The sequence below is a fragment of the Oncorhynchus kisutch genome, linkage group LG29 (genome assembly GCF_002021735.2).
Source record: "Oncorhynchus kisutch isolate 150728-3 linkage group LG29, Okis_V2, whole genome shotgun sequence".
Classification (NCBI taxonomy): Eukaryota; Metazoa; Chordata; class Actinopteri; order Salmoniformes; family Salmonidae; genus Oncorhynchus; species Oncorhynchus kisutch.
The window spans coordinates 15,201,724-15,228,210 of record NC_034202.2 but is presented as its reverse complement, the minus strand read 5'-3'; the positions used below and the strand labels follow the sequence as shown (position 1 = coordinate 15,228,210).

The 26,487-nt window shown below is 45.7% G+C and overlaps 1 protein-coding gene across 2 annotated transcripts in view; it reads right to left on the bottom strand.

Annotated features, from left to right (window-relative positions):
* Window positions 1–26,487, bottom strand: part of si:ch211-196i2.1 (collagen alpha-1(I) chain) — a 140,160-nt gene that overhangs the window by 46,379 nt on the left and 67,294 nt on the right. The window contains exon 1 of one of the 2 annotated variants that reach the window (XM_020466333.2): window positions 20,626–20,869. The exons of the other annotated variant lie outside the window; for it this stretch is intronic. Coding sequence (XP_020321922.2) covers window positions 20,626–20,772 — 147 coding nt within the window. The 5' untranslated portion in view covers window positions 20,773–20,869. Of the gene's footprint in view, window positions 1–20,625; window positions 20,870–26,487 lie in introns of those variants that run through there. 2 annotated transcript variants of the gene reach the window in all.

Here is a 26,487-nt window from a genome sequence, read left to right as displayed (position 1 = left end):
GGACATTTCTCCAAAAAGTACGATCTTTGTCCCCGTGTGCAATTGCAAACCGTAGTCTGGCATTTTTATGGCAGTTTTGGAGCAGTGGCTTCTTCCTTGCTGAGCGGCCTTTCGGGCTATGTTGATAGGACTCGTTTTACTGTGGATATAGATCATTTTGCACCTGTTTCCTCCAGCATCTTCACAAGGTCCTTTGCTGATTTCCAGGATTGATTTGCACTTTTCGCACCAAAGTACGCTAATGTCTAGGAGACAGAACGCGTCTCCTTCCTGAGAGGTATGACGGCTGCGTGGTCCCATGGTGTTTATACTTGCGTACTTTTGTTTGTACAGATGAACGTGGTACCTTCAGGCATTTAGAAATTGTTCCCAAGGATGAAACAGACTTGTAGAGGTCTACAATTTTGTTTCTGAGGTCATGGCTGATTTCTTTTGATTTTCCCATGATGTCAAGCAAAAAGGCACTGAGTTTGAAGGTAGGCCTTGAAATAAATCCACAGGTACACCTCCAATTGACTCAAATTATGTCAATTAGCCTATCAGAAGCTTCTAAAGCCATGACATAATTTTCTGGAATTTTCCAAGCTGTTTAAAGGCACCAACCTTTAAATAGAGTAAGGACTCTGACCTTTTAATAGAGTAACAAAGGACCAAACTCTGTAATAAAACAAAGGACTTGAACACTTATACATCACAGATACATATCACTCATTGCATGCACTATTTTAACCAGATTTGGTTATTTTAAAATTATATTGGGCTAGACTCACCCAGCATTTCTGCCATCAATCAGGAAATTAAGAGTTGACTCTCCAAAGTCGGTTGTGCACCGCCTTCTCTCTTTCCTCTGGATCAACACACAGTTAATATGTTTTTCTTGTTCTTGTTGTTCAGACTAATTCACCTGGGTCACGGCACCAAGTGTTAGCAATTGATGTTATTCTTCAATAACACAAACTCCAAAGCAAATCAGGGGGAGAAAAATATGTTTATTTGAGAAGGACAATTCATAGATTGTTACATACCCCAGTTTCTGTGTTGTTGTGGGTTTGATTGTGTTTGTATGTGTGTGTATTTCAGGATGGCTTCCTGGATTCCAAAGCAGCTGATTGGTCAGCCCATCACTAGTTGGAGCTCTGACCCTGCCCTCTCATCAGGGGATATAGCTATCTGCAATTACCGACTCCTTTAGCAGCTTGAAAAGGCAGTGTTCCTTTGTTAGGAGAGAGAGCTGTCCCGTTTTGGTCTGGTAAATTTGTTGAAAGTGTTTTGTAGCCGCTCCTGAAGAGGTAAGTGTATTCCATAGTACCTAGTGTTTTTGGTTTATTTAAATTGTTCCCTAAGTTTGAATAATTCTGTTTAATTTGTTTCCAGGAGGGGAAGGGGAAGGCACCTTGGGAGTGTTTAGGCAAGAGGCCTGCAGGCATACATATATCTGTAGTATTTACTCGATCTATGCACACTAGGTAAGACCTGGGCAGACCACCCTGTGTATTTTGGTTAGCGAATAGGTAACCAGTGGGTAGGCAGGTAAGGTAGGAGAGGGGGAAGAAACTTTAACTTTCTTTGTTTTGGTTCCGTCCAGCCCCTTTTCCCAACCTTACCGTGTGAAGGAAGAATAAATTCCCTGTAAACGGTAATATTCTCTGCCTCTGTCATCCTTACCCACACCTACAATCAAATACCTTTTTTCACTCCACGGGGATTTGAGTTGTAGCAGGGTGTTGCGTTCCCTCCAAGAGGCGTACGTAACATGTTATGCTGGGAGGTAGATGTTCTGTCTCCTCTGTCCTCAGCTTTTCTCCACCAAACAAAGGAACAAGTTGCCCATTATAATCCCCCACCATAGCCTGGGGTTGACCTATCAGAAGTCCTTGCAGTACAACTGGGCCAATGGCCAAATAATAAGTATCCTGCTCCCAACTCAATGTACAGAACGTAGGACACGTAGCTCTGAGTTCAGGAGTGACATTCCATAGATTCTAAACAGCTGTTGAACTGAAACCCAACTCCTATTTACAATTCCCTATTGACCATTAGTTAGGGTTGCAAAGGGTCAGAAACTTTCTGGTAAATTTCCGTAATTTTCCCAGAAACTTTCCATGGGAAGTTAAGCCTGGGAATTTGGAGAATTTTTGCTTAAATTCATAAGAAAAGTTAGCTTATAACAGTGAACCTTTTTTTGTGGGATACACAAGGAAATTCTAGGTATTGTGGCATATTTTGGTTAAACTATTCCCAATTCAAAGGACTTGCAGCCCTCTGCATGCAAAGTGCATTCTTCCATCACATGTGCAGTGCACTCTTCCATCACATTAACAGCTGATTCTCAAGATCTTGCACACTAATGAGATGCTATTGAGTATACACTACTACACTGTCTGAGCCAAGGAGTACATGCTTTCTGATAAGTTTTGATTACAATACTGGGCAGGGTGAATATATTTTATGACATAAATGATTTTTTGTTAACTAGTAAATAGTAGCCTACAGCAAAGTGTTTAAATAATTTCTAACTTGTTAACAATTTCTGCTAGTTAGTTTTTGCTACCATGTGGGTTTTAGCTTGCTTGAGCCTGCTAACTGAGGAGTGTTAATTCATACATGTTTCATTTTAAAACATTTATCTTACAAAGGAGTTGCTTAATCTAACTATTTAACTATTTATCTGTACATGGAATTGTATTTGGTATTTGTTTACTCATTTTTTTCTAATCTTTACAGGAAAATGCCATGGGCACTATCTGTGTGGAGACATTTCACTACAGCTAATGTAGAAGCAAAAGCTGTGCACATTTGCAAATACTGTGCCAAATCATATGTGAAGAATGCAACAATGATGCAGAATCATCTGGCCAAGTGCATAAAGTTCCCTCAGCGCTCACAACAAGCAACCTCTGACAAAAGTACCTCTACTTCTATTCGAGGGGAAAATGATGAATCAGACACCTTATCGATAGCAACAGCTCATGGTCCTCCTGGAATCAGAAGTTGTTTTGACTCAATGGAGGAATGTGGTCAGAGAAATACTGATGAATGTCTTGCTTGAACTGTGTATTCAACTGGTTCACCTCTGATGCTCACAAGAAACGTGTATTGGAAGAGATTTCTGAATGTTCTTTGCCTAGCATACACCCCTCCAACCAGACATACTTTGTCTACTCACTTGATGGATGCAGAGTTCAACAGAGTTCAAGTGAAGGTCAAGCAATTCATAGCGAAAGCAGACTGTATTGCAATCATCTCTGATGGGTGGTCAAATGTTCGTGGAAAAGGAATAATTAACTACATCTCCACCCCTCAACCAGTATTCTACAAGAGCACAGACACAAGGGACAACAGACACACCGGTCTCTTCATAGCAGACCAGCTGAAGGCAGTCAGCAATGACCTTGGACCACAGAAGGTATTTGCACTGGTAACAGACAATGCTGCAAACATGAAGGCTGCTTGGTCTAAAGTGGAGGGGTCCTATCCTCACAACACACCCATTGGCTGTGCTGCTCATGCATCGAATCTGCTCCTCAAGGACATCATGGCACTGAAAACAATGGATACACTACAAGAGAGCCAAGGAAATGGTTAGGTATGTGAAGGGTCATCAAGTTATAACAGCAATCTACCTCACCAAGCAAAGTGAGAAGAATAAGAGCACCACATTGAAGCTGCCCAGCAACACCCATTGGGGTGGTGTTGTCATCATGTTAGACAGTCTCCTGGAGGGGAAGGAGTCTCTCCAAGAAATGGCCATACCACAGTCTGCCGATATGGACAGCCCCATCAAGAGGATCCTCCAGGATGATGTATTTTGGGAGAGGGTGGTAAGCAGCCTGAAACTCCTGAAACATATAGCAGTAGCCATTGAACGGATTGAGGGAGACAATGCCATCCTGTCTGATTTTCAGACTCTGCTTGCAGATGTAAGAGAAGAAATCTGTACTGTCCTGCCCACTTCAATGTTGCTCCATCATCCTTCAAATCCCACCAACATCAGCCGCCTCAGAGCGCAACTGGTCCTTGTTTGGGAACACACACACCAAAGCACGCAACAGGCTGACCAATACAAAGGTTGAAAAATTGGTGGCCATACGGATTTTTTTTTCTTTTTTTTTTCGTCTGACAACGAGCCATCCTCAACGAGGTTGGAAAGTGACAGTGATGTTCAAGAGGTGGACATGGAAGCCTCAAGACAACCAAAGCTTTATTTTCTAGACTATCATTTTACAGATGTATGTTGAAAATGTTTTTGGGAGATGCAATGGATCAGTCAATATTCCCTTTCTTTTGCTGTTCAATGAAATCATCCCATGTGAAGAGTCAACTCATTTAATTAAAGTTCAATTCTTAACTAAATCGTTTTTTAAAATTTTGATTGGAAGGATTTACTCATTTGCAATTATGTGTACTTATGATAAGGTAAAACATGTATGTTTCTGTCTCCTTATGGTAAATATATCCAATGCAAAAAACACCTACATTTAAATGGTATTAATTTGCATATATTAATTCCCATATTTTCCCACGGGAACTTTCCACCTCTGAATATTCCCCAAAATGTACAACCCTACCATTAGTACTCTATTTAGTTTAGTACTCTTGTCCTCTCATCCTCTGCGTTGTGTATTTATCTTCAAAACATTCTTATAGTTGGATGACAAACATATTTCTCAGAGACAAAAGCTGTTTGTCTGTTTATTGTTTTGTATGTCTGTGGGGTAAAATCTGTTTATTTCTTGTTGTGTATACGTAACTTGTGGTGAACTGTGGAATTTGTTTTTACAAAACCCCAAAATATTTCTCACAAGACAATAAACAAAATTGACCCATCTATCAATCATGCTGGTTGAATTGGTCTTGTTCCTTATCAACAGGGAACCAAGCAAACTGTAAAACATTCATAAAGTTAGAGTTGACAGCACCCTGAACTGCAGTACTACCTGTAGACTACCATCATGCCCTATTGACTCCCCTATCTTTCTACACCTTTCGAATTCAACAACCTCAGTAAAAACATCACCTCTTAAGAACTGTGTACTTCCCTTCCCATTTTAATAACAGATACAATACCATTAGCAACTAACTGCCTTCCGAGGTAAAAGTGAAAACTCCTCCAACAAAACACGTCCACAACAACCAGAAGTTACATTCGCTTCCCTCCCTTCCTGTGCACATATCTAGCCCAGGAGAGGGTGTTGGGCCTGGGGGAAAGTACAGAAGAGCTGGATGTGTGTATGTGTATTTCAAGTTTCAAAGTTTACTAGCCACGTGCACAGGATACAACAGGTGTAAAAGAGTACAGTGAAATCTTTCTTGAGGGCTTCTTCCCAACAATGTAGTGACGATAATACAGATAATAATAAAACATTTAATTAAAAAAAACACACAAAGTACAATAAAAGTAGAAGAAACACGAGAATGAAAGCATATACAGGTCAGAGCCAGTGTCACACCAGCCTTCGCTTTGGCTCCTACTCCTGTCCAGCTCAGGCATTTGGCAACACCGGCCTTCTATCTGCTGCCGAACCTGCTGTTGGCAAACACCCTTCACTCATCAAAACAGGACTTGTCTCGTTGTCACGACTTCCACCAAAGTCGGTACCTCTCCTTGTTCGGGCGGCGGTCGGCGTCACTGGTCTTCTAGCCATCGTCGATGCACTTTTCATTTTCCATTTGTTTTGTCTTGTTTTCCTACAAACCTGTTTTTCATTTCCCTCATTAATTGTTGTGTATTTAACCCTCTGTTCCCCACATGTCTTTGTGTGGAATTGTTTGTTGTAAGTGCTTGTGCACATGTTTACTGGTGCGTGTCGGGTTTTTGTACCCATGTTGGTTATTTCTTTATGCCGTTGGGTTTGCAATTAAACTGCTCCGGCTATTACCTAGTTCTGCTCTCCTGCGTCTGACTTCCCAGCCAACAGTTACGCATCCCTTACAGAATCCCACACCTAAACATATGGAGTCAGCAGGAGCAGATGCCCCTGGTATAGGGGTCGAGGAGCGCGTCCAGGAGCAAGCGGCGATGATCCACCATTTCGGCGCCGCCATGGACCGCATCGTCCAAACCATGGACCACTGGGAGAGACAGTGAGTTCCTCCAGCGCCTCCACCAGCACATCCAGAACCTCCACTACTCGCCTCCTCTTCACCCAGTCCCAGTGGGATTCGTCTCGCCCTTCTCCCTGCGCACAGCTGGGAGGTGCTGTGCGCAGGGAGACCGGAGGAGGTTCCGTCTCGTGCACCAGCTGTGGCCGCAGAGGTCACACTGCCGGTCTGGTTCCTCTGGGGATCGAGGCAGCAGGCAGGGCACTCTGGTGTCACCCAGGTGAGCCGGCACCATTCTCACCCAAACCCTCTGTTGCACACATGTTTTTGTATGTCACTTTTCCTGAATTTTCCCCGCATTCCCAGGATAAGGCGCTTGTCGATTCAGGCGCGGCTGGGAATTTTTTAGACAGATCGTTCACCCATAGTTTAGGGAACCCCATTGTTCTTGTGTCTGTGCCCTTCCCTGTTCACGCCTTTGACAGTTGACAATTAGGGTCGGGGTTGATTAGGGAAGTCACTGCTCCTCTGGGCATGGTGACGCTGAATATGCCGATTTGGCTCTCGCCTTGACTCAATTACCACCCCATCGACAGGGGGGATTGTGCGATAAATCTCCTGGTAGACGCCGCACTTCCCAGGAGTCACGTGTATCCCCTGTCACAGGCGGAGACGGTGGCATTGGAAACATATTTCTGAATCCCAGATCACTGTGAGGTACAGTTACCCACTACCTCTCATAGCCACAGTGATTGAGTCAATGCACGGGGCGCGCTTCTTTACCAAACTAGATCTCCGGAGCGCTTACAACCTGGTGCGTATCCGGGAGGGAGACGAGTGGAAAACGGCTTTTAGTACTACCTCAGGGCATTATGAGTACCTCGTCATGCAGTATGGGTTGATGAATGCTCCATCAGTCTTCCAAGCCTTTGTAGACGAGATTTTCAGGGACCTGCACGTGCAGGATGTAGTGGTGTATATTGATGACATTCTGATAGGGTTTGCCAATTACTACCGGAGGTTAATCCGGGGTTTTGGTCAGGTAGCGGCTCCCATTACCTCACTGCTGAAGGGGGGACCGGTACGTTTGCAGTGGTCGGCTAAGGTGGACAGGGATTTTGGTCACCTGAGGGCTCTGCTTACCTCGGCTCTTGTGCTGGCCCATCCGGATCCCTCTTTAGCGTTCATAGTGGAGGTGGACGCATGCGAGGCTGGGATAGGAGCCCCTGTGCCTACTTCTCGAGGAAGCTCAGCCCAGCGGAGCGAAACTATGACGTGGGGGACTGGGAGCTGTTGGCTGTCGTCAAGGCTTTGAATGCGTGGAGACATTGGCTTGAGGGGGCTAAACACCCTTTTCTCATCTGGACTGACCACCACAACCTGGAGTACATCCGGGCGGCGAGGAGACTGAAGGTGGGCCATGTTTTTCACCCGTTTTGTTTTCACCCTTTCTTACAGACTAGGTTCCCAGAATGCTAAGGCAGACGCACTGTCCCGGCTGTATTACACAGAGGAGCGGCCCATGGATCCCACCCACATACTCCCGGCCTCCTGCCTGGTGGCGCCGGTAGTGTGGGTGCTGGACGCGGACAGGCCCACTCCCCTCCAGTGTTCCGCTGGGCGTCTGTACGTTCCATCTGCTGTCCATGACCGGCTGATCGCTGGTCATCCAGGCATCGGTCGGACGGTGCGCTGTCTGAGTGGGAAGTACTGGTGGTCCACTTTGGCTAAGGACGTGAAGGTTTATGTTTCCTTCTGCTCAGTGTGCGCCCAGTGTAAGGCTCCTAGGCACCTGCCCAGAGGTAAGCTACACTCCTTACCCATTCCACAACGGCCCTGGTCGTACCTGTAATTGTGGATTTCGTTATTGATCTTTCCTCCCTCACAGGGTAACACCACGATCCTGGTCGTTGTGGACAGTTTCTCCAAGTCCTGCCGTCTCCTCCCTCTGCCCAGTCTCCCTACGGCCCTACAGATTGCGGAGGCCTTGTTTACACACGTCTTCCGGCACTAAGGTGTGCCTGAGGACATAGTGTCTGATCGGGTCCCCAGTTCACTTCAAGGGTCTGGAGGGCGTTCATGGAATGTCTGGGGGTCTCGATCAGCCTTACCTCAGGTTTTCACACCGAGAGTAACGGGCAGGTGGAGAGAGTTATCCAGGATGTGGGTAGATTTCTGAAGTCTTATTGCCAGGACCGGCCGGGGGAGTGGGCAGTGTTCGTGCCCTGGGCAGAGATGGCCCAGAACTCGCTCCACCACTCCTCCACTAACCTCTCCCCCTTCCAGTGTGCACTGGGGTATCAGCCGGTTCTGGCTCCTTGGAATCAGAGTCAGGCCGAGGCTCGGCTGCTCATGTTCACTTTCAGCGTGCCGTGCTGCACCAGAAAGCCAGCGCAAACCCTCCGGTGTTCGAACACTGGGTCTGGCTCTTGACCCGAAACCTGCCCGTGTGCCTGCCCTGCCGGAAGCTGGGTCCACGGGTTGTGGGGCCATTTAAACTCAGTACTACCTGTAGACTACCATCATGCCCTCCGGGGACAACGGGGACAACCTCCGGGTTGTCCCCGAGGCCGGTGTTGGGACGCTGCTGGAGCCGCGCGTCAAGGGGGGGTTCTGTCACGACTTCCACCGAAGTTATGCACCCCTTACACCCGTCATCATTACACACACCTGGTTCCAATCCCCACTCTATCACTGTATAAATACTCTGTCATTCGTCTTTGTCGGTCATTGTAAATGTTGCTTGTTTTCCTGAGAGGAATCTCTCCAACTATTTCCTCAGTACTTTATTATTTTGCACTTTGGGTTTCGACCCGCTGTTATATAAATTATATAGTGCTTTAATAAACTCAGTAGTTCTAAACCTGTGACTGCCTCCTGCCTACTCCTCTCTACACTTGTGACAGAATGACCAAACCAAGAGAACAGGAAGCAGCAGGACATTCCAACCTTTCCGCCTTGAGCACCTTGCACTGCCATGGACAAGGTGCTCCAGACCGTATGCCAGCTGCAGGCTACACGACTACCTTCCCAGCTCCCTACGGTCGTTCGAGCCACCCCACCACCATTTACATCACCCGGTGCAATCAGCAACGTCCACCTGCCCCTCCCGGAGCGGTTTGACAGAACCCCAGCTCACTGTAGGGGGTTTCTCCTGCAGTGTGACCTCCACCCTTCCCGTCATGCCAGCACGGCCTCCGATAGGGACAAGGTGGCCTTGGTGATCTTGGTGCTAACAGGCCGGGCTCTGAAGTGGGCGCACGCCGTCTGGGAGAGGGATGGTCCAGAAGTGCAATCCAATGAGAGCTTCACCCAACTCTTCTGTGCCATTTTCGACCACCCTACAGAGGGACGAGAGGGAGGTGAGCGTCTCCTCTGACTACACTAGTGGTCCAGGACAGAGTTTGAGTATGCTCTGGATTTACGGACGGTGGCTGGGTCCACTGGCTGGAATGACCAGGCCCTGTTGACGGTTTTCCGCAGCGGGCTACAGGCAGACGTCCAGAGTGTGCTGGCCTGTTGCGATGAGGACCTCACACTGAGCCATAGCTCATCGCCATGGCTATCCACCTGGTTAATCTCCTGCGTGGTCTCTCCCAGGAACCTCTAGCCAGACTGAGCCCATGGAGGTGGGCAAGACACACTTCCCCCCAGAGGAACGTCAACGCCGCTCTCAACAGGGTCTCTGCTCCTACTGCGGGGAGTCGGACCGCGCCTGAAACACCTGTCCCAGAAGGAGAACCAGGCGAGCAAGCGACAGGCTGAGGAGCGTTTCTGCACCTTCCCAGGTAGTCGTGGATGAGCCTTGCTACTCTCTGTCCACCCAGCCCAGTTTGAATGTGTGATAGTAGGTTGCTTCTTGTGTAAATATTTTCCATCTGGATTTTAATGATTTGTATTCACCTTCCCGGACTATCCTGGCCCCCCGAGTCCTGCCCTAGTGGACTTAGGTTCGGCAGGAAATTTCCTAGACACTGTCAGAGTGGCCTTATCATTACGCATTCCTCTAATCCCTTTACAACCCCCATCACAGTCCATGCTAAGACAACCTTACCCTAGGAACAGGATTGCTGTGCCAGACCATGATTCCCATTTCCCTCACAGTTGCTCACAACTACCAAGAATGTATCACTCTTAGACTCTTCTGCACACCCCGTAGTTTTAGGTTTCCCCTGGTTACAGTTGCATAACCCCAGGATATCGTGGACAGAGAGGAGGTTATTGGGTTGGTCGCAGGAGTGTCAGGGGAGGTGTCTCTCTGTGTCTATCTGTGCCACCTCCGTGGAAAGTCCAGACCAGGCCACCCACATCCCTATCCCGGAGGAAAACCGGGACCTACAGGTGACTCGTACCACGTGCCTGACTCCTCATTGTCCATGGGACTGCACTATCGATCTACTGCCTGGTTCTACTGGGGGGGGCAGATCTACCCTCTCTCGCATGAAGAGACCGAAGCCATGGAGGTCTACGTCCAGGAGGAGCCAAAGGCCAAAGGATTCCTCTGTCCATCCACCTCTCCTGCCTCCTCCAGCCTCTTTTTCGTGAAGAAGAAGGTCTCCGCCGCATATCGATTACCGGACACTGAATAAGGCAACTGTTAAATTACTTTTCCCCCTTCCTCTCATACCCACTGTGATCGAACAGACACACGGTGTTCAGTATTTTACCAAATTGGATTTACGCAGTGCCTACAACCTGGTGCGCATCAGAAAGGAATATGAATGGAAGACTGCCTTCAGCACCAGCACCGGACACTACGAATACAGGGTAATGCCCTATGGCCTGACAAATGCATCCTGTGTTTCAATCCTTCATTAACTAGGTGTTTAGTGACGTTGGGTTGCTGTGTAGTGGTGTACATAGACAACATCTTGGCGTACGCCACTACACGCGAGTAACATGCCTCTCATGTCACGTCTGTGTTGGAGAGGCATCACCTGTATACCAAGGTGGAGAAGTGCCTTTTCTTCCAGCAGTTGGTCTCCTTCCAGGGCTGTCGGATATCCACCGTGGGAGTGGAGATGGAAGAGCAGAGGGTAAGTGCAGTACAGTCGTGGCCTGTTCCATCCAACATAAAGGCGGTGCAGCGCTTCCTAGGTTTTGCCAACTATTTAAGATGCTTCATTAAGGGTTTCATCACAGTGGTTTCATCTCACCTCCCTCCTGAAGGGAGGTCCTAGACAGCTGTGCTGGACTGAGGAGGTCAATGAGGCCTTCTGTGCGCTCAAGGAACGTTTTACGAATGCACCTGTTTTGGCTCATCCTGACCGTCATCATGGAGGTGGATGTCTCCGATGTTGGAGTAGGGACTGTTCTCTCTCAAAGCACTGGATTGCCGCCTAAACCTCATCAATGTGGCTTCTACTCACGGAAGCAGTCTCCCACAGAGCGGAATTACGATGTGGGGGATTGTGAGTTGCTGGCAGTTAAGAAGGCACTGAAAACATGGCGGCACTAGCTGGAGGGTGCTCAACACCCATTCCTTGTTTGGACGGACCAACCGAACCTAAAGTATATTCAAGCAGCAAAGAGGTGGAACCCGCGTCAGTACAGGTGGGCCCGATTCTTCGACAGGTTTGACTTTACTCTCTCCTACCGGCCGGGATCTAAGAATGTCAAGGCTGATGCGTTGTCCCGGGTGCATGACACAGAGGATCGGAGGGAGAATGTGACACCTATTATTTCCCTGTCGCGCATTGTGACTGTCATTTGATTCCTCTGACTGGTCTCTCTACGGACATGCAGACCGCAGAGGCTCTCTCACGTCTTCCTGGCACTACGGGAACCCGGAGGACAATGTATCTGACCGTGGTCCTCAGTTCACCTCCTGTGTCAGGAAGGCCTTCACGGAACAACTGGGGGTCACGGTTATCTCACCTCCGTGTACCGTCCCTAACCAAATGAGCAGAGGGAAAGGGTAAATCAGGAACTGGGTAGATACCTTTGTAGTTACTGTCAGGACCGGCCGGGGAGTGGGCTGCGTTTCTGCCTTGGGCAGAGTATGCACAAAACTCCCTCTGTCACTCCTCCACTAACATCACACCCTTTCAGTGTGTTCTAGGCTATCAGCTGGCCCTGGCACCCTGTCACCGGAGTCAGATTGAGGCTCCTGCGGACGATTGGTTCCGGCATGCCGAGGAGGTATGGGACACAGCGCACACCCATCCCCAGCGCATCGTCATCCGGCAGAAGGCACGCCGTTACCGCAGTGTGACTCAGTCTTTCACCCCGGTGACAGGGTCTGGCTTTCTACGAAGGACCTGCCACTCCACCTGCCCTGCCAAAAGCTGAGCCCGCGGTTTGTGGGGGCGTCCAAAGTCCTGAGGAGAGTCAATGAGGTGACTTACAGATTACAGCTGTCAATTACCCTAATTTCATGAATCTCTCCTCAGGCCAGTGGCAGCTGGTCCCTTGGCAAGTGCTGGACCCCACAATGCACCTCCCGCTCCCTTGGACATCGAGGAGGCCCCGGCATACTCTGTCCGTAGGCTGTTGGACACTTGTGACAGCCAGTACCTTATTCAATGTTTCAGGAGTACTGGAGTGGTTGAGATAGTTTTATACATAAAAAGAAACTGGTAGTAGGATATAGATGCAAACAGGGCTGACAAGTGACTTGTAGCAGGAATATATAAATACTTATGGTAATATATGAATGATAATATATTCATATAAACAGGAGCAATAGTGACCAGTAGCAGGATAAATACATACAGTGCATTCTGAAAGACCCCTTCAATTATCCACATTTTATTACGTTACAGCATTATTATAAAATTGATTAAATAGTTTTTTTCCTACCACATAATGACATTCATGCTAATAAATGAAGTAAAACAAACTGAAATATCACATTTACATAAGTATTCAGACCCTTTACTAGGTATTTTGTTGAAGCAACTTTGGCAGTGATTACAACCTCGAGTCTTCTTGGAAATGACGCTAAAATCTTGACACCCACTTGTACTCTGCAGATCCTCTCAAGCTCTGTCAGGTTGGATGGGAAGCATTGCTGCACAACTACTGTATTTTCGGGTCTCTCCAGAGATGTTCGACTGGGTTCAAGTCCGGGGTCTGACTGGGCCACTCAAGGACATTCAGAGACTTGTCCCGAAGCCACTCCTGCGTTGTCTTGGCTGTGTGCTTAGGGTCGTTGTCCTGTTGGAAGGTGAACCGTCGCCCCCGGTCTGTGGTCCTGAGCACTCTGGAGCAGGTTTTCATCAAGGATCTCTCTGTACTTTGCTCCGTTAATTTTTCTCTCAATCCTTACTAGTCTCTCAGTCCCTGCCGCTGAAAAACATCACCACAGCATGATGCTACCACCACCATACTTCACCGTAGGGATGGTGCCAGGTTTCCTCCAGACGTGATGCTTGGCATTCAGGCCAAAGAGTTCAATCTCGGTTTCATCAGACCAGAGAATATTGTTTATCATGGTCTGAGAGTCCTTTAGGTGCCTTTTGGCAAACTCCAAGCGGGGTTTCATGTGCCTTTTACTGAGGAGTGGCTTCCGTCTGGCCACTCTACCATATAGGCCTGATTGGTGGAGTGCTGCAGAGATGGTTGTCTTTCTGGAAGGTTCTCCCATCTCCACAGAGGAAGTCTCGGGAGCGCTGTCAGAGTGACCATCGGTTTCTTGGTCACCTCCCTGACCAATCTCCTTCTCCCCAATCGCTCAGTTTGGCCGGGTGGCCAGCTCTATGAAAAGTATTGGTGGTTCCAAACTTCTCCCATTTGAGATTGATGGAGGCCACTGTGTTCTTGGGGACCTTCAATGCTGCAGAATGTTGGTACCCTTTTGGTACCCTTCGCCAGACCTGTGCCTCGCCACAATCCCGTCTCAGAGCTCTACGGACGATTCTTTCAACCTCATGGTTTGGTTTTTGCTCTGACATGCACTGTCAACTGTGGGACCTTATATAGACAGGTGTGTGTTTTTCCAAATCATGTCCAATTAATTGAATGTACCTCAGGTGGACTCCAATCAAGTTGTAGAAACATCTCAATGATTATCAATGGAAACAGGATGCACCTAAGCTTAATTTTGAGTCTCATAGAAAAGGGTTTGAATTACTTATGGAAGTAAGGTGTTTCTGTTTTCAATTTTTAATACATATGCAAACATTTCTAAAAACCTGTTTTAACTTTGTCATTATGGGGTATTGTGTGTAGCATGATGAGGAAAAACAATTATTTAAAACACGCAAACTGTCATTATGGGGTATTGTATATAGATTGGGCCATTTTTCATTTAATTCATTTTAGAATAAGGCTGTAACGTAACAAAATTTGGAAAAGTGAAGGGGTCTGAATAATTTACGAATATACTGTATATACTAAAGGGAATGGACATCAATAATCAATTATCAATGAATATCAGTGTAATGGTAGTAATAAATTGAATCAAAAATCATTTTAGCGGCAGCGTAGGTCTAAGTGGGGTGTGTGCGTATGGGTGTAGGTGTGTGGCGTCAGTAATGAGTGTGTGTATGTAACGGGAAATGGCAAGTGTCTTCACTGGCACTTACAACCTCTCCCTGACCCAGTCTGTAATACCTACATGTTTAAAGCAGACCACCATTGTCCCTGTGTCCAAGAACGCCACGGTAACCTATCTAGCACTCACATCTGAAGCCATGAAACGCTTTGAAAGACTGGTCATGGCTCACATCAACACCATTAACCAAGATTCCCTGGGCCCACTCCAATTTGCATACCGCCCCAACACATCCACAGATGATGCAATCTCTATTGTACTCCACACTGCCCTCTCCAACCTGTACAAGAGGAACACATATGCTAGAATGCTGTTCATTGACTACAGCTTAGTGTTCAACACCATAGTGCCCTCCAAGCTCATCGCTAAGCTAAGGACCGTGGGACTGAACACATCCCTCTACAACTGGATCCTGGACTTCATGATGGGCTGCCCCAGGTGGTGAGGATAGGCAACAACACATCTGTCACTCTGACCTTCAACACGGGGGCCCCTCAGGGGTGTGTGCTTAGTACCCTCCTGTTCATCCATGACTGTGGCTACGCACGATTGCAACATTATCATTAAGTTTGCTGACGACATGACAGTGGTAGGCCTGATCACAGACAACGATGAGACAGTGTGGTACCAAGACAACAACCTCTCCCTCAATGTCAGCAAGACAAAGGAGCTGATCGTGTACTACGGGAAACGGACATCAACGGGGCTGTTGTGGAACGGGTTAAGTGCTTCAAATTCCTCGGGGTCCACATGAGTAAGTATCTATCATGGTCCACACACACCAACAAATTCGTGAAGAGGGCACGACAACGCCTCTTCCCCTCAAACAGTTATACAGCTGCACCATTGAGTGGATTGTTGTAGCGTTTGCTGTCATTAAATGTGAAGACTTATAATATCAAATTAATTCTCTATGTGTAATTATTCCGTGATTAAACAAATAACGGAATAGTAATTAACTAGGAAGTCGGGGCACCACGGGAAAATGTTGTTTATAGTGTTACAATTTAACGAATATAACTCCGAACACAAGGCGCTACAGAGGGTATTGTTTACGGCCCAGTACATCACCAAGCTCCCTGACATTCAGGATCTTGATACCAGGCGGTGTCAAAAGAAGGCCCTAAAAATTGCCTAAGACTCTAGCCACCCAAGTCATAGACTCTCTCTGCTACCGCATGGCAAGCAGTACCGATGCACCAAGCCTGGAACCAACACGATTTCTGAACAGCTTCTACCCCTAAGCCATAGGACTGCTAAAGAGTTAGTCCGGGTAGCTATTTGGTGAACTATTTAACTATCTGCATTGTTTATTATCTATTTTGTTGCCTAGTCACTTTATGCCTAGTTATACAATGCCTATAGAAAGTCTACAGCCCCTTGAAACATTTCTGCCTTAAATTTACACTTAAAAAAGTATTAAATTACAAAAGGGGGGGGCGGGGCTCGCAACTCAATATTATGAAGGTGTCCTTAATGTTTTGTACACTCAGTGTATATCCATTGTTTTTGTCAAAATTGCTCAAGCTCATTAAATTTGGTTCAGAATCATTGATGGACAGCAATATTCAAATGTTTAAGTCAGGACTGAAACTTCACCACTCAGGAATACTCAACACCTGGTGTGTTTTTGGCATTAAAATGTGTGTAATTGTCTCGCTGAAAAATAAAACTCTATCCCAGGCTTAGGTTTTCAGAAGACTGAGGCGGGGTTTCCTCTAACGTTGTACCTGAGCTTTACTCCTTTCAAATGTATTTTGATCCTGACAAACTCCCTAGTCCCTGCCGATGATAAGCATACCCATAACATGCTGCTGACACCACAAAATGTTGTGCAAAAGACACACCAGAATGGTTTTCCAAGAGGTGTTGAGTGTTATTGATTGGACATTTCTCAGTCCGGACTTTTTTTAAAATATTTTTTTATTTAACCTTTATTTAACTAGGCACGTCAGTTAGGACCAAATTCTTATTTACAATCACTGCCTACCCTGGCCAAACCCGGACGACGCTGGGCCAATTGTACGCTGCCCTATGGGACTCCCAATCACAGCCGTGATAAATCTGCTTAAAAAATCTGAGAGAAGGTTTAAATATCGCTGTCCATCAATGATCCGCAACCAAATTGAATGAGCTTGAGCAATTTTGACAAAAACAATGGATATATGTTGCCCAAGAGTTGTGCAAAGTTGGTAGAATCTGAATGAAAATAACTCACCGCTGTAAGGGCTGCCAAAGGTGCTTCTACCAAGTATTAACTCTGGGGGGCGGAGACATATTCAATTACAATATTTCAGTTTTTTATTTATATTTTGTATTATTTGTAAAATGTTTTATAACTTTCTATGGATGTGTAGATCTGTAGGAAGAACAAAAATCATCAGTGATGTGGACACCGAAGAACTTGAAGCTCTTGACCCTCTCCATTGTGGCCCCATCAATGAGGATGGTGCAAAGCTTGGCACCACAAGGTACATGTACTGTCTCTCATCAAAGCTCATATGACACTGAGCTTCAGAGATCCAAACTCAAGGGCTCTCGGGTGACAGGGCAGGGGGGAACAGAGGGGGGCTATGAGGGGCCCGGCCAGTGAGGAGCTGGTAGGGGTGCTCCACCTCTGGAAACAAAGGTCCTTTCTCCCTCTGCCTGGCCCACAGCCGGCAAGTCAGGCCTCTCGATAAGCCAACATGGGATCTGCCCCCGGCCACCTGCCGGCCCTCCAGCTTATCTACCCTACAGTGCCTGATATCCCTCTGACCCACGGCCTGAGAGGCTGTGCTAAACGGGGGTACCATTACACATGAACGCACGCACGCATGCACACACACACTGCCCAGTCAGACAGGAGCCAGGGGCACTGAGCTGCTGTGGCACTACTATGTCAACTCACTAGGGGGCAGTCAGCAAAATTATGCTTTCCAGTATGGTCCAACAATGTCTTGGCAATCTCCAACTAAGTGACGTTATCAATACCTCCTTATGGCGCATCTATCACCATATCAAGAGCTTCCATAAGCAAATCGCATCATGATTAATGCTTTGGGAATCACAATATGCAAATCTCTTTATATCTCTAGTGCCAAGACAAGAGGCTTTATTTGCCCTCTTTAACAAAGTGACCTCCGGCGCAACAGGCTCAAACAGGCACTCTATGTGTCATCAACAGTAATGTTTTCAACCAGCGTGCTGAGACACAATAAGGAAATGTGAACTCAGCACAAACGGAGGAATAAGGGGAGAGTTCATGTTCAAGAATATCTACAGTAAGTGCAGAAAGCTGCGTTTGTATGAAGTGACCTCATGAGAGAAGTTCTGTTTGTTTTTAATATACATTTTCCTGGCGTGTTTTGAAGCAAATTATACATACAGTACCAGTCAAAAGTTTGGGTCTTCCTTTCCTGTTGCGGTCATCATGAGAGCCATTTCTTAAAATTTTACTGACTGACTCTCATGTCTTAAAGTAATGATTGACTGTCATTTCTCTATGCTTATTTGAGCTGTTCTTGCAATAATATGGACTGTTTTTTACCAAAAAAAAGCTTTCTTCTCTATACCAACCCTAACTTCTCACAACACAACTGATTGGCTCAAACGTATTAAGGAAAGAAATTCCACAAATTAATTGTCACGGATCCCTCCGGAACTTTCATTATGCACACCTGTCCCCTATTCCCAATGATTAGTATTTGTATAAGTGTGCCCTTTGGTTTCCATTGGGCTGTCAATTATTGTTACAATGTCCGTTGGTGCGTGTGAGTACTTGTGCTGTGTGTTTTGGTTTGTCGTGTCATTGTGGATTGTGCAGATGATTACAGGTCTCATCCCGTGTGTTAATCATTGTGCGTGTGTGTTATTTCTTTGAGGTACTCCTCGCTCTTTTGTTTTGGGTTTCTACCCTGCGTTTTGTATAGTGTTTGTTTGGACTTCGTCCCCTTGCCTATACACGGCACACCGTAATTTGGGTGTAATAAAAAACACTATTACGCATTCCTGCGTATGTCTCCAGAATCATTCATACCAACATGACATTAACTTTTAACAAGGCACACCTGTTCATTGAAATGCATTGCAGGTGACTACCTCATGAAGCTAGTTGAGAGAATACCAAGTGTGCAAAGCTGTCATCAATCCACTTGAGTGGGTTGAGTCACTGACGTGATCTTCCTGTCCGGGTTGCCCTGTCCGGGTTGCCCCCACCCCTTATCATTGGGTATTGTCGGACGGGGCTACAGTGTGTCTCGACCCCTCCTGTCTCAGTCTCCAGTATTTTTGCTGCAATAGTTTATGTGTCGGGGCGCTAGGGTCAGTCTGTTATATCTAGAGTATTAACATCTCTCTAGAGACAGTAGGAGCAGTAGAGATACTCCAAATGATCAGCTATGAAAACCCAACTGACATATACTCCTGAGGTGCTGAGCTGTTGCACCCTCAACAACCACTGTGATTATTATTATTTGACCCCCTATTATTTGACCACTTTGTGACATCAGCTGATGTAAGAAGTTCTTATAAATACATTTCAATGAAATCAATTAAAAAACAAAACATATAGCCCAACATTTTTATCACAACTAAAGTTGCACAAAGACTCTCTAAATTAATCATATAGGAGGACCTTTTTCTTTGTTCATCGCAGAATAGTCGCATATATGAGCACTCCCTCAAATCCTTTGGAGAAAATATCCTTTCTATTTTACTCAGCTATGTTCAATTGTATTTAAAATATGTAAAAGAATGCCATGGATTTCTAAGCAAATCTTGTCTGCTAAATGAACTAGTGTTGCCCACAGCCATTTGGCATAGCCAGATCAGGGCCTGACATAAGGACAACTCAGAGTATGCTATTCTGTTCTTCTGAAATAGAGTACATTTTCTTCATATAATGTTTCTTTATACCTGTCTAAAATAAATAATGGATTATTTGTGATGGTGTAGGCTATGTTACATGGATTTATTAGACTTTTTAAAAATGTAGTTGTTCCAAAGTTCTGCATCAGTGGCTTGTAAGCTACAAGTACGTGGAAGCCAGGAGATGCTAAATGTGTTTATGTTAATTAACATTCAATTACTGTGAGATTGGCAGTTATTTGACTGACAATCACTGGCTTACAAAATGTCATGACCCCCACAACCCTAGATACAACTCCCTACTATACTCACTATTAGTTAAATTAAGGTCCAACAATTAAAAATAAACTATTAGGAAGGTGTTCCTAATGTTTGGAATACTCAGTGTATAGCTTTAACCCTACATCCAGTTTATGACCCATACCTTAGCCCTGCTCTACTTGCTTTACTGCCCAACTTTCACCTCAGGAAAGCAATGTAAACATGTCTCAAAGTGTGTGTGTTTGTATGCATGTGAGGGTGAACATTGATATTTTCATTGGTAAAACAGCTGCACAACCTTCCCTAAAGCCAAACATGCATGTTCCAGTGCATAGTGCAATGAAACGGAACCTGTCAAGGATGAACTAATCTCCCCAGTACTCAGTGTTGTAATGGTGAACTTTAACTCAACCAAAGGGGTACTTTAGGTTAATACAGCTCACTGATGATGGTTTTCTGAGCTAAACAACAAAAAACCCTGTGAACATCTTAGATCTGAAACTTCAAAACCACAAGCAGCATTCAAGAGAAAATGAGTAAGTGTGTTAATCACACACACACACAAACATTAAACACACACTTAAACACAACCTATTATCAAGCCAAACTGTTGCACAGTAATTAACATGAAACTGAACTCAATTAAAACATGATCAAGCCCTCTTTAACAGTGATGCTATTGTGTTCAATACTGTGTGTGTATGTTTCCCTCACATCCCAATGTTACTGAACATGCCCTATCTAGGAAATAAACATCTATGGGCCTGTAGCCTAATGTTTATAGTATGTAAATGTTCTCTCACATCCAAATGTTACTGAACATATCCTATGTAGGACAATACACATCTACGGCCCTGTAGTCTTGCCATACTGAGGACCTACAAAAGGGCACTACATGAATGCATACTATACATCAATGGAGCATAATCACTCCACATAAACCCAATAGAAACATCTGTTTGTAGATGAGGCCCTACCTTCTTCCTCTTTGTCTTTGGTATCCTTTCCCCCCCCACACAGGGTCCAAGTAGTTCAAGTAGCAGGCACCCAAGAACCAAGTGCCATCCAACTTGGTAGTGCATGACTGCAGGAAACATGGGTCTCTCTGCTCCTAGTGGTTTCATAATACCCCCAGTCACACACACTCACCCACTGAGGAGGACACTAGTCTAACACAATGCAGACACGCCCACAGTCCCACGTACATTCTAGGTACTGTACACACCAACACACTGACACACATCCTACACAGGACAATGTTTATCTTTAATCCTACATCCAGTGTATGACCCACCCACACACTCATATTATAGCACATACCTTAGACCTGCCTACTTGCTTTACAGATTCTGATCCTGCCCAATTTCTCCCTCAGGCAATCTATGTAAACAGGTGTCTCCAAGTGTGTGTGTCTGAGAGTGTGTGAGAGTGTATGCATGTGAGGGTGAACATTGATATTTTCATTGGTAAAACAGCTGCACAACCTTCCCTAAAGCCAAACATGCATGTTCCAGTGCATAGTGCAATGAAACGGAACCTGCCAAGGATGAACTAATCTCCCCAGTACTCAGTGTTGTAATGGTGAACTTTATCTCAACCAAAGGGGTACTTTAGGTTAATACAGCTCACTGATGATGGTTTTCTGAGCTAAACAACAAAAAACCCTGTGAACATCTTAGATCTGAAACATCAAAACCACAAGCAGCATTCAAGAGAAAATGAGTAAGTGTGTTAATCACACACACACACACACACACACACACAAACATTAAACACACACTTAAACACAACCTATTATCAAGCCAAACTGTTGCACAGTAATTAACATGAAACTGAACTCAATTAAAACATGATCAAGCCCTCTTTAACAGTGATGCTATTGTGTTCAATACTGTGTGTGTATGTTTCCCTCACATCCCAATGTTACTGAACATGCCCTATCTAGGAAATAAACATCTATGGCCCTGTAGCCTAATGTTTATAGTATGTAAAAGTTCCCTCACATCTCAATGTTACTGAACATATCCTATCTAGGACATACACATCTACGGCCCTGTAGTCTTGCCATATTGAGGACCTACAAAAGGGCACTACATGAATGCATACTATACATCAATGCAGCATAATCACTCCACATAAACCCAATAGAAACATCTGTTTGTAGATGAGGCCCTACCTTCTCCCTCTTTGTCTTTGGTATCCTTTTTCCCCCCACACAGGGTCCAAGTAGTTCAAGTAGCAGGCACCCAACAACCAAATGCCATCCAACATGGTAGTGCATGACTGCAGGAAACATGGGTCTCTCTTCTCCTAGTGGTCTCACACAGTCACACAAACTCATTGAGGAGGAGGAGAGGCTGGTCCAACACAAATCATACACACACACAGTCCCACACACTTTCCGGATACACACCAACACACTGACACACATCTTACACAGGACAATGTTTATCTTTAATCCTACATCCAGTTTATGACCCACCCACACACTCATATTATAGCACATACCTTAGACCTGCCAACTTGCTTTACAGATTCTGATCCTGCCCAACTTCCCCCTCAGACAACCTATGTAAACAGGTGTCTCCAATGGTGTGTATGTGTGTGTGTGTGCTTGTATGTGAGCATGTGTATGTTTATGCTTGCGTGTCTCTGTGTGCGGGTGTTGATGTTTGCTCGATGAGGGACACAAACACCCAAACTCAACCAACGATTTACACGCCACATATATTGGTGTTCTAAACTCTGAATGAAGACTCTGTCTACAACATAACTCACTCAAGGCCTAACCAAGTTAAATTGAGGGTAAAGGTAAACATGTGATTATGGACATCCATTGGCACAACAATAGAAAAAGCTGATTTATGGACAACCAAATGTCTCCACTTTAGTGAATCCCTTGACAGACTGCAAGCCACAGCTGAGGGGAAGAAGATGAGGAGGCCCAGCAGGGGTGGCAGTGTAGTCTAGTGGTTAGAGCGTCGGACAAGTAACCGGAAGGTTGCAAGTTCAAACCCCCGAGCTGACAAGGTACAAATCTGTCATTCTGCCCCTGAACAGGCAGTTAACCCACTGTTCCTAGGCTGTCATTGTTCTTAACTGACTTGCCTAGTTAAATAAAGGTAAAAAAAATAAAATAATCCCCACTGTTTCCAGAAGTGCACAGTTCTGGTCAACCCCAGGGGCATGGATGGGAGTTTGAGAACGAGGGAACCACAGAACCCACATAGATTACATGCTCTGGAGGCAGGAAAACTCTCCAACACAGAGCTCCATTGAAAGCACAAGAGGGAAATATTTACTGGAGAATCTTAGAGGTTCAATTGATTTATATGAGTTGGAGGAAGAGGAGACCTACAGCACATTGAATCATAGGCCGTAACATAGCGAGGACGTTCCCTAACACAGAAATAATTACTTAATGCCTACGGGAACCACACTAATGCAACAATAAGCCATTTTATAGCATGAGTTCGATTTAGAAGGGGAGTTTGAGTTAGGGTGACAGACCCTCCTGGGGATTCTCTGAGACTGTGCAGGGGGTGGTTTCCTCCCATCCAACCAAGCTAATAGCTTCCAGAGAACTCTACTGTCTTCAATAGGATAGTGTTCCACATAAAATACTGGTCTGGTGCAGAGCTATGGCTGAGTGGTAACAGTCCCCGCTCTCAAAACATGTGCCACCCTGCCGGAAGACCACTTGACCCTTCTAACTCCTCATCTGTATCCCTGTTCAATTTCTACTCAGTCTGAATGAAGCATCAATAAAAAAGAACACTGGTCTAAGAGGACCTGTTGGAATATGGCTATCCTACAAACCCCCCCCAATCTACCTTCGGGACTCCCATGACACAGGTATGGATGGGTGAGAGAGGTGGAAAGAGAGGGACAAGGGAAATAAAGGTTAAGGCATTGACGTGGCGCTAGTTGACATATCTGCATCGCTTTGCATTTAATGTATGTGATTTATCCTCGGTGCCTATCTCTCGTCATCTAAAGTACAGTGTCCGAGAGCATAATTATAAGTTAAAGTGCTGGGTGGCTCAGGCCACTGACGACAGGCTAACACTGCTGAGGGACAGAGAGATAGAAACAAGGCAAGGCTGTCTCATCCTCCTTCCTTTTCTCTCTGCATTCTCCACCTCCTCCCCTTGCACTACCACCTTGTCTCCTCTCCTCCGTCTCCATCTCCCCTGCTCCTCCATCTTCACCCCCACCCCTTGCCCTACTTCCTCCTCCATGATATGAACGCCCTCTGTCTGCTGTAATCACCCCACTACAGATTGGAGCCAGTCTAGAAGCATTCAGACTATTGTTTATCACACGGGTAAATACTTTAATCCCAAACCCTTTGGCTGTAGCATTAAATCAAAAGTTGACGGTACACAGAACCTTCCTGTTGAGGAAATACACAGGGCAAAAGCCTAAAGCCGTTTTACAGAAAACAAAAAGTAATATAGTTTCCCCTCTTGCAGTGTTTGTTATTTACTAGAGTGGTTTTAGAGTGGGGGGTGAGTGCCCTTTGGCTTTCCTCTTCAACCTCTTAATCTCATGTTGCCCAAAGGAGAGATGGGTATGTCCCTAATGACAACCTATTCCCTATATGGGCCCTGATCAAACCCATATGTGGGTCACCAGTGTGTCATTTAGGACGCAGTCATGATCTCCAGCCCACTACATATCCTAGCAAACTCAACCTGGATGGAGGGCTGTTTTAAGTTCTTGTATGAATTGAGAGAGTCAAATATGTGTTCCTTCCCTCCTTTATATGAGAGCGCTTGATGTTGGATGGAGGTTTGCTCCGACATGCCCTGGCTGCTGTGTCATCTATCAAGGGTTCTATGGGGCATCAGAGATAAAATACACTGAGATTCACTTCCGTTCTGTGTTACCCTCTCTAACCTCCTTCCATTTAATGACCAACAAATCATCCCTTACTGAGATTTCATTACCCTTGGCGTCAACAAATTACAAATCTGTCCGAATAATGAAGTGGGGTATATTGCCAGTGATCGTCATCAATAACAATCCCAGGTATGAATGAAGAATGAAGATTACAGTGCTAACATAAGCCTGCTGATAAGCCTAAATTTACCTCGCTAGAAGCCTGTGTTTTAGACATAAGGAAGTGGATGGCTGCAAATGTTCAACTTTTAAACTCGGACAAAACAGAGATGCTTGTTCTAGATCCCAAGAAACAAATAGATCTTCTGTTGAATCTGACAATTAATCTTGATGGTTGTACAGTCGTCTCAAATAAAACTGTGAAGGACCTCGGATTTCCTCTGGACACTGATCTCTCTTTTGACAAACATATCAAGACTGTTTCAAGGACAGCTTTTTTCCATCTACGTAACATTGCAAAAATCCTAAACTTTCTGTCCAAAAACTTCTAGGTTAGACTACTGCAATGCTCTACTTTCCGGCTACCCGGATAAAGCACTAAATAACCTTCAGTTAGTGCTAAATACGGCTGCTAGAATCCTGACTAGAACCAACATTTTTATCCTATTACTCCAGTGCTAGCCTCCCTACACTGGCTTCCTGTTAAGGCAAGGGCTGATTTCAAGGTTTTACTGCTAACCTACAAAGCATTACATGGGCTTGCTCCTACCTATCTTTCCGATTTGGTCCTGCCGTACATACGTACCTACATGTACGCTACGGTCACAAGACGCAGGCCTCCTAATTGTCCCTAGAATTTCTAAGCAAAAAGCTGGAGGCAGGGCTTTCTCCTATAGAGCTCCATTTTTATGGAATGGTCTGCCTACCCATGTGAGAGACGCAGACTCGGTCTCAACCTTTAAGTCTTTACTGAAGACTTCAGTGGATCATATGATTGAGTGTAGTCTGGCCCAGGAGTGTGAAGGTGAACGGAAAGGGTCTGGAGCAACGAACCACCCTTGCTGTCTCTGCCTGGCCGGTTCCCCTCTCTCCACTAGGATTCTCTGCCTCTAACCCTATTACAGGGGCTGAGTCACTGACTTACTGGTGCTATTCCATACCGTCCCTAGGAGGAGTGCGTCACTTGAGTGGGTTGAGTCACTGACGTGATCTTCCTGTCTGGGTTGGCGCCCCCCTTGGGTTGTGCCGTGGCGGAGATCTTTGTGGCTTGTCTCAGGATGGTAAGTTGGTGGTTGAAGATATCCCTCTAGTGGTGTGGGGGCTGTGCTTTGGCAAAGTGGGTGGGGTTATATCCTGCCTGTTTGGCCCTGCCCCAGGGTATCATTGGATGGGGCCACAGTGTCTTCTGACCCCTCCTGTCTCAGCCTCCAGTATTTATGCTGCAGTAGTTTATGTGTCGGGGGGGCTAGGGTCAGTCTTTTATATCTGGAGTACTTCTCCTGTCTTATCCGGTGTCCTGTGTGAATTTAAGTATACTCTCTCTAATTCTCTCTATCTCTCTTTCTTTCTTTCTCTCTCTCTAGGACCATGCCTCAGCACTACCTGGCATGATGACTCCTTGCTGTCCCCAGTCCACCTGGCTGTGCTGCTGCTCCAGTTTCAACTGTTCTGCCTGCGGCTATGGAACCCTGACCTGTTCACCGGACGTGCTACCTGCCCCAGACCTACTGTTTTCAACTCTCTAGAGACAGCAGGAGCGGTAGAGATACTCTTAATGATCGGCTATGAAAAGCCAACTGACATTTACTCCTGAGGTGCTGACTTGCTGCACCCTCGACAACTACTGTGATTATTATTATTCGACCATGCTGGTCATTTATGAACATTTGAACATCTTGGCCATGTTCTGTTATCATCTCCACCCGGCACAGCCAGAAGCGGACTGGCCACCCCTCATAGCCTGGTTCCTCTCTAGGTTTCTTCATAGGTTTTGG